The sequence below is a fragment of the Eschrichtius robustus genome, chromosome 8 (assembly GCF_028021215.1).
Source record: "Eschrichtius robustus isolate mEscRob2 chromosome 8, mEscRob2.pri, whole genome shotgun sequence".
Classification (NCBI taxonomy): Eukaryota; Metazoa; Chordata; class Mammalia; order Artiodactyla; family Eschrichtiidae; genus Eschrichtius; species Eschrichtius robustus.
This window is the reverse complement of record NC_090831.1, coordinates 11870701-11882817: the sequence shown is the minus strand read 5'-3', so window position 1 is coordinate 11882817 and position 12117 is coordinate 11870701. Positions and strand designations below refer to the sequence as shown.

At 43.4% G+C, this 12117-nt stretch overlaps 1 protein-coding gene across 1 annotated transcript in view; it reads right to left on the bottom strand.

The window, feature by feature from the left end:
• Positions 1–12117, bottom strand: part of GLI3 (GLI family zinc finger 3) — a 288050-nt gene that overhangs the window by 60526 nt on the left and 215407 nt on the right. Inside the window, exons 8-10 of the mRNA XM_068550331.1 lie at positions 6410–6623; positions 5333–5446; positions 3137–3277 (exon numbers count right to left, since the gene is read on the bottom strand). Of these exons, the coding sequence (XP_068406432.1) occupies positions 3137–3277; positions 5333–5446; positions 6410–6623 (469 nt within the window). The remainder of the gene's footprint in view (positions 1–3136; positions 3278–5332; positions 5447–6409; positions 6624–12117) is intronic.

The following is a 12117-nucleotide window of genomic DNA, read 5'->3' as shown; positions in this document are numbered from 1 at the left end:
GCTTGAAATAGAGGAGAAGAGAAGGCAAAGGCAATATTTAGCCCATCTGCTCGGACAGTAATGGGATGGGGTCATCTTTTCAAGAGAACACGGAGTGCATTACGCTGAAAATGAGACTACCTGGCGGGAAAAGTCGTCCGAGTCCCTAATTCTCCTCTTCAACTCTGATTTGCTAATGCGAAACACATGTCTCCCTTCTGCACCAAGTTCAAATGACTCTGGAATTCCAACCGTGCAGCTCAGCGACTGAACCAGAACAAGGGGAGAACTTGTCAGGATTTAAGAGCTTTCAGCAAAGCCCTTCAATTGCAGCCAGCACCCTATTCCACGGGAGGATATCAATTATAGATAGTGACTTGCTTTCGCAGGCAGTCGGGACTGTCAGACACTAGATAGACAACCATGAAGAATCATGAATCTTTCTATTAACTGTAAGAGGGGGAAAAAGAATGGGTCATGGCTATAAATAAGGCAGAGCATCAGAATGGTTTAACACCTTGCCTCTTGGTTGTCTGTAGCATGAAAATTCAACTAATTCACAAAATGTCCTCTCTCCAGGGAGAGTCATAGGAATGCAAATAGTTCATGCTCCCTCCGTCCTTAAAAAACTGGTTTTTGCCACTGGTCTTTTTTCCGTCTGTCACCCAAGTAATTAGGTGGATTTCAACTAGCTATTCATTCAGTCCACAAAAAATAATATACCAGGCCACTGCTGAAGCTACCAGAGTCACCGTGGGTAGGAAGGCACTTCTTATATGTCTGTCATGCGAAGTAAAATCAATGTACACGTACAAATTTGGAATTTCTACACGTCAGGTAACGAGTAAAAAGGCAGAGAATAAGCGACATAAGCCAGCATCTTTATTTATGTTATTGTAAGTTAAAATTTTTAATTCACTTAACTAAGTTTACTTAACTCATATAATTTATCTCAGACTAAAATTAATATCATAAAGATAATACATTGGATTTTCTCGTAATCCTGACACGAATTTCTTCTTGCCAATTTGGAATAAAAAAATTCCAGTGTATATGTAATTCATTTCCTAGTTTTTATAATAAAACAGACAACACGGTGGCCGTTTAGTTGACAGGTTAAGCAGCCTTGCCTTAAAACTACTCAGATCTCTCTATTAAAGCATCATCCCTACCTAAAACCTTTTGCCACTGAGATTAAATACAAATACCTGCAATATCCACTGTCTTTTAAAAGCTTTCACGTGACATATAAGGCAGGGAAAATGTGAAGGTATAACCACAACCCCCAAAAATGTTATCTCAAAACTGGCCTCTGATGAGGAACACAATTTCTTTTAAATGTAGACTTAGAATTTCCTTCCTCATTTGATAACAGCTGAACAAAAATCACAGCACTCCTTGGAAACTGCAATGACTTATCCACAGAAAAGGCACCATGAGACCGTGTCCTCTCTCAGAAGGATGTTGTAAAAGGCAAGCAGCACTGCCTAACAGCATCTCGTTTATGACGGCAGGTTTTGTACAACCAGTTCTTCTCATGTACGATGTTCACTCACTCTATCACTGAGGGTATTCTTGGCATTCTCTCCTCTTTGGGTTTATTTCCCCACATTAAAAGAAAAATTCCAAGCTATTTTTTTTTTTTTCCCTTTAGTGTTACAATGTCTGTGGTTTCCATTAAAACAATCAGCAAGAATAAAAGGCTGTTAAGTCAGGCTTGGCTTGAAAATAACACTTGCATCAAATTAAAGAGAAAGAATCAAATTAGGTTCATGGAAAAATCTGGAAATATACCTTAATTAAAAACATTTGACTTTCTAGTTTCTTGCTGTGCAGAGAAATCTAGAATCCTCTCTATACTATTACAAGGAGACATGATCAAAAAAGAAATGGGGGGGAAACCCTGAGGTCATGTTAAGCCCTCAAAACATTCTGTACATGATGGATCTCAAAACCTGGCAAACCATATATTTGACACTATAACGTAACTGCAGCATGTGGCATATATTAGAGGTTAAGAACGAATAGGAATTGTATAATCTTAGTGTTTAAACGGAGGAGGGTTATCAAGCGATACAGATCATCTAAAAAAAAAAAGTGACTGTAAAAAAAAAAAAAAGTGACTGTAAAAGTAAAGAGAATGGAATGGGGGTGTGTATGGCGTGTGTAGGTGACGGGGCAGGGGGGGTCACGAGGAAGTTACTCTGTCAGATTTGCTGTTGTATTTAAAGCTTATGAAAGGGCTACACATAGCAAACCATCCTTAATGCCTTAATGCAACCCTGTGCTTTGACATCATTTCATCCTTGATTATGCGAATGCCCTTCCATCTCAGCTGCCCCTGGTCCCATGTGCCAGGGAGACTCTACTGGCCTGAGAAAGTACCAAACAAAGATGAAGCACGGGCCAAGGAAACAGGGCTAATCAGGTATGTAGACGGGGGTACCCTGCATTATTTGAAATAACTGGCAAGGGAGCAAGGGAAAGACTTCTGAATCTGGTGTGGGAAGGTGAGGTGAGGGTCTCAGTCGGACCACATTGCAGTTTTCAGAAATATACATCATTAGACACATTTTAAAATATATATTGCTTTTTCCATGGAACTGTGAGGCCCGCAAGGATTGGCTTCAAGTCAAGAAATTGTGCTAATGGCTTATCGCAAACCATTACCCGCTTCTCACAGCAAGTAGCAACTGCCGCCTAAAATCATGGGAGACTCCTTAGCTGGTGAGGGTCGGGGAGAGGAAGGGAGGAGGGAGAAAAAGGACTTCCCCCACCTCTATGATTTTTTTCGATTGTTACTGGGACTTGGTTAAAATCAAACTTGGTTAAAAGGTTAATAATAATTCATGTCCAGCTTACTATTACTCAATAACCATCAAAGTCGCTAACTCAAAATAGTGTTTTCTCGCTTATGGGATCAGAGTCATTACACTCTCTCTTGAAGACTTTATTGAATTTTACACTAAGCTTTAGCTGACTGAACAGGTCAAGCACCGTGGCTCAGGGTTTTCTTTATTCTCAGAAAGTCATAAAGCCCCCTCCAGTTTGCTAGGTTGCTAGCTGAGAAACTTGACTCAGCATGGGGTCAGGGGAGCTGACCCCGCAGGAAAGGTCACATAGCTGTAAAGCCCCCTTCCCGGCCCCCTTCACTCACATGCACCAGCTGCTCCTGGGTGTCGAACTCCCGAGAACAGCCTTCCCAGTGGCAGTTTGTCTCGTAGATGACTTCAGGCTCCTGTTTGCTTTCATCTTTGTCCCCTTCCTCCTTCACCAGGGTTGTCCCTTCAGGCTGTTCCTGAAAGGCAGGGGTGGGGAAGGGAGGAGAAAGAGGGACAAAATCAGACACAAAGGGACGGCAGAGAGAAGAGAAAGGGAACTCTGCTCACTATTATGTAACAACCTAAAGGGGAAAATGTGTAAATGAATCACTTTGCTGTACACCTGAAGCTATCACAACATTGTTAATCAACTATACTCCAATATAGAATAGAAAGTTAAAAAAAAAAAAAAGAAGAGAAATGAAAAACCTGATGTAGGCTTGTCTTTCTCCGGATGCAATTTTTTGGGGGGAAAATAAAATAGAGCCCAAGTCTATCAACTCAGATTTGTGAATTGAAGAAACCAAAGATGGAATCATTTGTTTGCATTTTTTTCAGATTTACTCAATACATCTTTGAAGGTTGTTAACTTGTGATTAAAGACAATGGTCCAAACCAGAATGTCGGTAAGATATTGAGGCCAAACTTTGCTGTCCTGAACACCAAGGTGAGAACAACCTAAGATGTCATCTCTTAAGAAAAGCAATTAAACTAGGTGATGTGGTCTTTATCCAAAAGACTGCTCTTTCGGTTAAATTATTTTCAGCATATTAATTTGTTTATTCTCCTATTTTGGAATCCAGGGAAATGGTTTACTGCTAATTCTAATTCTGTTTTCCCTGCCACTGGAGGCTATGAGAGGCATTGTGTGGATTTTTACAGGGATGATGTCTTCTGGTTTCACCTTCTGGTCTCCAAGCATACACTCCCTGCCCAAGAACCACAGCATCTAAAGCTTGGCAGTAAAGTCTTTTCTAGTCTTCTAAGGCAGCTTTGCAGAAATGAAAACACAAAGAATTTCCAGAATTCTGGGAGATGATTAGGTGTGTAAATTCGGGATCTAATCTGGGGTTAGATGGCAAAAGTTGTATACAAGTGTTTAGGCATAACCAGCAATATGCAAGAAGGATGGCTCTCGGAGCCCATGACACCCATTCATTCCATCTTCCAAGTGCTCCCTAAAAAGGAAACGTGGGCTTCAGCTCTCTCAGGTTTGGGCTGAAGCAGCCTGAACATTGCAAGGTCCAGATTCTGTGGACATCCAGACTCTCGTCCAACCCCTATCTCTGGGAATTATACTCATTGAGCTCCATATCAGGCCCAGGGAACCTACAAGATAGGATTATGAGCAGAATCTACACATTCTTTTTTTTAAATTAAATAATTTATTTATGGCTGCGTTGGGTCTTCGTTGCTGCACGTGGGCTTCTCTAGTTGTGGCGAGCGGGGGATACTCTTCATTGCGGCGTGCAGGCTTCTCATTGCGTTGGCTTCTCTTGTTGCAGAGCACAGGCTCTAGGCGCCCGGGCTTCTGTAGTTGTGGCACGCAGGCTCAGTAGTTGTGGCTTGCGGGCTCTAGAGCACAGGCTCAGTAGTTGTGGCGCAAGGGCTTAGTTGCTCCGCGGCATGTGGGATCTTCCCGGTCCAGGGATTGGACCCGTGTCCCCTGCATTGGCAGGTGGATTCTTAACCACTGCGCCAGCAGGGAAGTCCGAATCTACACATTTTTAAAATTGAGGCTCAGGATCTAAGTAACAGCAGAGACAAGATTGGAATTTTTAAGCTTGTCCTTTCAGGACTTGGGGTAAAGAACAAGAATCTAAGTAGCCTTAGGTTAGGTTAGTTGTCGCTGGATCCCTCCTGGCTATGCAGGGTCTCCTGGCCAGTAGGAAGTGGCAAAATAAGAACAAATAAGAACTTGATCATTATAAGGAACATCCCTGGTCTGCCCAGCTCAGGCTGAGAGCCAGGAGCTTGTAATTCAGGCCCAAGATCAAGGCCAAGGACTGAAGCCTGTTCACATCCCTGGTCAACAATAAAAGCATCCACTCACTTACTCCAGTTTATACCCCACAAAGCTGCCTGCATTTTTGTGTGTCTGCTTCTGAGCTGGAGAAACAAACCTCGTTGTACTCCAGCCCTGGCCTTTTGTTAAATGTGTGGGTACGCCCAAAGCCAAGAACGCAGTAGACAAGCCAGTGCTGTGAAAAGACGCCAGGCTGGAGGGAGCCAGAGCCGGGCGCCTCCCTCACCTGCTGGCCCCGAGGCCCCGGGCTGGGGAGGTCTTCATCGGGTTTGATCTTGGAGCGTTTGTTATGTACTAGGTCGCCGGTGCTGCTCACAGCGGACTCACTCGTGGGCTTGTTCTGCGGGTCACATTGGCAGGGACAGAGACAAAAATTAAGTTCTGATCAATGAGCAGGCCCATGGCTAAAACACACAAGTTGAGAACAGCAAGCTTCTCTGGCACTAGAATGATGACAGATATGGCTCCTATTTCCAGGTAGCAGAGTTCAGAAAATGTGTTCAAAGCCAGGATATACTGAAAAAATGGTACAAATGAACTTATGTACAAAACAGAAATAGAGCTACAGATGCAGAAAACAATCTCATAGTTACCAGGGGGGAAGAGGGGGAGGGAGGGATAAAGGGGAGATTGGGACTGACATGTACCCACTATTATATATAAAATAGATAACTGATAAGAACCTACTGTATAGCACAGGGAGCTCTACTCAACACTCTGTAATGACCTACATGGGAAAAGAATCTAAAAAAGAGTGGATATATGTATATGTATAACGGATTCACTCTGCTGTACAGCAGAAAGTAACACAACACTGTAAATCAATCATACGCCAATACATTTGTTTTTAAAAGCCAGGATATACATTCATGAGACAGCTCTTTGTTTTTAACTCATAAGCAGCAACTCTCCGGGGCTTTTTAACGCTCGAGGAAAAGAGCTGGGATCCAGGCTTTAACGAACTCTAATAGTGCAGGGGAAAGGGACCGAATGCCAGCAACCCACTCACGGGATGTCTTTTTACTGAACGGGCTATAGACAGCCCAGGGTCAGAGGGAAGCCCGATCAAGCAGCCTGCTTTTCCACCGAGGAGAAAATGGCTCTAGTGGAAGAAGCTCTCGTGTCTTGAGGAGCATACACACGGCACAAAATCTGAAGATGACGGCCCTGGGTTGGGAGCACAGGCTGCAGTACGGAAGCAGTGAGGATGCCACTGGCCTGCGCGTATTCATGGCTGACGTGGCCCCATGGATTTCCTCTATGATTCCCAAGACAGACCAGGTCATCGAGCTGTCTCTCTCACCTGTGAGGACTCGGAAGGGCCGGAGGTGACCTGGACAGGGTTGAGGACCGTAGGGATCCCGGGAATAGGCCTCTGTGTCGGGAAGGTTGGGGCAGGGTGGATGAGCGGAGGACTGTGTCCAAAGGCCGAGCCTAAGCTCTGCTGTCGGCTTAAGATCTGCTGATGCATATGGAGAGACACGGGTGCAGAAGGGTAGGTGAAGCTCAGGGCAGGGCTGCGGGTGGGAAATAAAGGGAAAACCATCATTTACACGGGACACAGAGACCAGCGCACCTTTATACCTAGTTTGTTTGTCCCCAAATCGCATCAGGGCTGTGCATTTAAATTAGAAGGTAAAAATGATTGACGAACATCTCGAAACTTCCTAGAGAAAGCTGACGGCTTAGACAGGACACGCGTGGGCGTTGGCACAGACACACAGACCTGAGATAAAATTCAGCAGAACGGCAGCAAAAGGCATAGGCTCAATAACAACTATTTATTGCAATAACAAACTTTATATAACAAAGAGAATGGGTGACTACATGCTTTATAGTACTATTCTCAGCCCCCCATCCCATGTGTTCCCGTGCACGGAGCAATTCTTGTCATCTATGCTCACGCTGCACGCTTTCATATGTCTCCAGATCTTATTACAAGAGGAAAGAAAATCAATTGGTTAAATGTGTTTTGAACACCATGCTTGTCATATCACTCATTTGTTTGTAAAGATGGAAAGCTTGGTTCATCCTGAACGCCACCTAAAGAATTTCCATCAGTGCCGTCTGGTTACAGAAGCTGATGGATTAACCTCTCCTGGCTGAAATCGGTGATCAATGGGCTTCGATTGAGGAATATTCCAACGGGAGAGCATCCGCTCCCTCTTCCAGCTAAGGAGCATTAAATGCCTATTAACGCCCATTATACATGCTAGTGCCTGTCACCACTTCATTATGCCAGAGTATTTCCCAGGCTACAGGAAGTTCTGAGGAAGTCACACCATCACCTAAAGATTTCTGCACTAGTAGGCAGTACCAAATCATTCTCTGCACCACCATAGTTTAGGAATCCAATCCTCTTAAAAGAATGAAGTGCTCTCGAGGAATTTGCCGATGGCTTAAAAAAAGGCATGAAACACTGTAATGGCATTTGTGAAAATTTCTTCCTTAGAAAATACTCAGTGGGAAAAATATATATAGATACGTAGATATTCTCTCCATCCTGCTGTGTAAGGCCCAGAAAGAATCAGGGTTTCTTGCAAAGTCAAAGGTAGAATTCATGCAAATTTTCCAATCTGGTGGGTTAATTACTATTGCTGTTAAGCGCATTAACTGAGACTATAATAATTACAATAACAAAATTCAAACCATTTCAACAACTTTAAGTAATAACGCCGAAGATATACTCCCTTCATTAATGTGACTCCACGTTTTGTCCATTTGACTACAATCCATAAAAAGGTGGTTTCAATGGGATTACATTACTACTATTCCTACGGAGAACCTTGCATTACAATAGCTTGCCCATTTAAGACTGAATATCATTAAGAATACCCTAGGAGAATTTCACGGGGGCTTGGAGGAAATCTCCTTTCATTCTGTATTGTATTTCTTTAATAAAGGAGAGCAGAAACCTGGTGAAAACAGTCATTGTTCACAGTAAGTTAGGGAGAAATCAGTAATAATATTCTGTTTCTGCAGCGCTATAGTTTCTGCCAGTGTTTCGGAAAGCAATCATGAATGATTACAGCAAGACTTAGCTAAGGTAGCTGTGTGGATGATTGATAGGGCATTAATCAAAAGATGCATATCTGCCTCAGAATTTGTTCACAAGCTTTCTTCTAATAGCTGATTTCATGTTCACTGAGCTCTATGCCAGTTTGTCCAATTTATTTTTTGGTGTACAAGCCATTCATCAAAAAACACAATGATGTAACCCACCCACCCCCCTCCTTTCCTTTTGGTGAATGGGTATTACTAAGTGTAACTACCTCATTCTGTTCATTAAAAAAACAAAGGAAAACTAAAAGACCCCACTACACACATATTTATAATGTGATATGGACTTTGCACAAACCTCCATGCATCTTTCCTGAGTTTCATGAGCTTGAACGAGTAGGTGGGCTTGGGAAGGGGGCCCCTTGGGTCATGTACACCTCTCATTCTGGGGGGCCCAGTATTGGGAGGCTCAAAAAAGTCAGGACCCAATTAAGAATCCAGACCATTCGAGAAAACGTTTCACAAGGCAGAAAATGCCCTCAGTTTTGTATGTAATGCAATTTACAAATGTTAATAGCCAGACAGAGTAGGTCGATTTTTACTTTTAAAAATATGTAGAAGACAAAAGGAAGGACCAGCATTGGTGCTGCAGCCCCGTCCCCAGGTGCGAAGTCTCTGACCTCAGATGCAGGAGAGGTTGCGACAGCTTTCAACCCACGTGGGTAACATCCCCTTTTGGCGCTGCGTTTTCGCTGGTCAAACCAGGGGACAGGAATAAACCTTCCCTAAAATCCATGTCAACTATCAGATTCCAAAGGATATGAGAACATACAGGATGGACCAGCGATTTTTAGCAGTCCCTGATTATTCATAAGGAGGGACTGCTCAGGGAAACCCTCTCTCCTCTGCGTGCAAAGAGCTGGGCAACAGTGGACACAGGGGAAGACCTCGTGTCACCCCACAAGAGCGGTTGCTGCCGTCAGCTCCTGGAAAGAAGGCCGCTTGCTCAAGATTACAAAGCCTATTTAGGATTTGATGACAGAAGGTGATGTTTTTGGCTCTGTCACAGCGTCGGTGAAGGGACTGGAGAGTCAGGCCGACAGCCTGCGGGGCTGTCCACGCAGTTGTGTAAGGAAGAAGCAGAGGATGGGGGATGACCAGGTACCGCAGGTGATGTCAAATAGAGCAGAAAACAATGCTGTCCTCCCAGGAGCCTGGAAAGAACCTCCGAGGACTTCCCACCGGTGGAGGGGGGGGTGGCCAGGGGATCGGGACCACCACCCCCTGCTCTCTGACCCCCAAGTGAGCTGTCTTCCTAAGCTCTGCATCCCGGTACTTGCTGTGTCCTTCCAGAGGCCAGCCTAGCTGCTTCCTTTTGGTCACTCAGATTCCAGCTTAAATGTTACCTCCTCAGACACAGGGGCCTCCTGAGCCCGAGACCCCCATCCAAACAAGCCCCCTCTGCAGCTCCTTGCCCCATGACGCTCTGCTGTTTGACACTTGTATTCTCACTGCAGGATGAGGCTCTCTGAAACCATATCCTCTCCCTCCCTCTGCAATGGAAGGTCTAGGGGACATGGGCTCTGGTCTGTCTTGTCCCCCACTGACCCCTGGTGCCCGGAACACTGCCTGGCACGGGGCAGCCCCTCAAGATGAGTCAGTGACCGACCGAACCACTCCCATTAGGTGTGAGTTTCTTGCTGCTGCTGCAACACATCACCACAAACTTAGTTGTTTTAAAACAAAATACGCTTGCCATCTTATAGCTCCAGAGGTCAGAATTCTCAGATGGGTGGGCAGGCCTGCGTTTCTCTGGAAATCCCTGGCACCTGGCCTCTTCCCGCTTCTAGAGGCTGCTTCCATCCGCGGCTCAGGGTCCCACCTCACCCCGACCTCCTCCTCTGATTCCCTGTAACTCCGACACCCTCCTGCCTCCCTTTTATAAGGACCCTTGTGATTATACTAGGGCCACCTGATCATCTCCTCATCTCAAAACCCTTAACTGGACACCAACGATTACCTGCTGCATGATTCCACTGGCAAGTTCAAAACTGGGGAAAACTGGTCCACAGACTGTAAGTTCAGATGTGTTAAAGTCTACGTGGTAACCTTTGGAGGTAACCTTTGGTGTCCAGCTTCTTTGGTAAAATTGTATTTGTGATATCTTTTCATGTTGCTGCATTTAGTTGAGTTCCAATCATTTCCTTTGCTGAATAGAATCTTAGAGTCTAAGAATAGCACGCTTGCTATGTACGCTCCTTATATGTTCTATGCACGCTCTTTTGCTGCGTCTCAGGTTGTTGTGGTTTACTATTACACATAAAGCTGCTACGAAGACTATTAAAAAACAAACAAACAAACAAAAACTCTTAACTGAATCACAGCTACACAATTCTTTTTGCCCTGTAAGGTGATATATTCACAGGTTCCGGGGAGTAACATGTGGACATCTTTGGGGGCCATTACTCTGCCTACCGAACTCAGAACAGTCACTTCAAAGAAAAGCAATTTGACAACGTGTTCATAAAGCAGTACAAAGGTAGTAACTAGATCTGTGTATTTTTATAGAACTTCAGCAGCTGAGGACAGACTGCTGGTTACAGAGGTCGGAATTTTTTTTGAAAAGTAAATTCTATTTTTAGAAGCCCTGAAAAAAAATCTTCCTAAACAGTTCATGTATTCGTTCCATAATTTCCTAGAAATACAAAGTATTGACATTGTTGAAAAATTTTATACATCGCTTCTGTCTCCTCTCAAGAAGGACACAGTCTAGTCTAAAACGTGGTCCACCTGAGCTTTATGACCTCAAAGCCTTTACATTTCTGCTCACCCTGTTCGTTCCTCTGGATCAATTGAAGAGCAGTTAAGTTTACGTTCTGATTTTTGAATTCTCTTCACTCAACATTTAACCAAGTATAATTTAAAAAATTTTTATAGCATTTACTTCTAGATGACTGCATGAGAGATGGGATAATTAAAAACACACATTTATAAGAATGTGACTTGCAACTGTTAATCTATATTTAATCGATAAGATCGCTAGAAAGTGTCAGATGGCCCAGATCTTCCCAAGCAATGTGCTAACACAGTCACCCAAAAGTAAGTGTTAGGGAGGAAAGGCAAAAGAAGTGCCAAGGTGATAAAGTCTGAGGAATACAGCCCCGGGGTTCCCTGGAACTGTTTAATACTTGAATGTGTGTTCCAAATGTCCCACCCCAGATATGGTTTGTAGCAACATTTGGAGGAGCTTTTAGAGACTAGTGTTCCTCACAAAACACTTTGAGAAACAGTCTTCTAGGACAACAGTTAGAATAGTCTGCAATAACCTATATGGGAAAAAAATCTGAAAATGAATGAATATATGTATATGCATAACTGAATCACTGTGCTGTACACCTGAAACTAACAACATTGTAAATCAACTATACTCCAATAAAATTTTTGAAAAATTATAAAAGAAAAAAGAAAGCCAGAATAAATTAATTCAAATGTTAATCTGTCCTGTATTTTTCTAAAAAGCAGAAAATGAGAAAAATGTGGATTTTCGATCCCTGACTATAGTGTGTATGGTGTTCTCATCCACCGAGTATAATCTTTACCCATCAAAACCGATTTATGGCTACTGAAGTCTTAGTTTTATAAAATACCTTAAAGGAGCACTCATTACATGGTAGGCAGTGACTTGGGGACAGAACTGTAAATAAGGATAACTACTGAGGTCAATTTCCCTTTTATTCTTTGCTCTGAGCTGAACTAAAAGTGATCAGCAAATCGCTGTCTGAGTGGGAACTATTTCTTCTATTTTCCAAAAATTTAATGTTAAAATTCCCAAAGTCTGAATCGTAAAGAAAGTTTTGACGTATTTATTCCCCATCACAAATCTGAAGTAACGTTTTGTCAATACACTTTTCAAACTGGGGTCAAATTTTGCAAACCGGGTCTTATTTCTGAATATTGCAGTAAATAGCCCAGTAACCCCTCCCTTATCTGGAACTCTTCTGTCTGGGAATC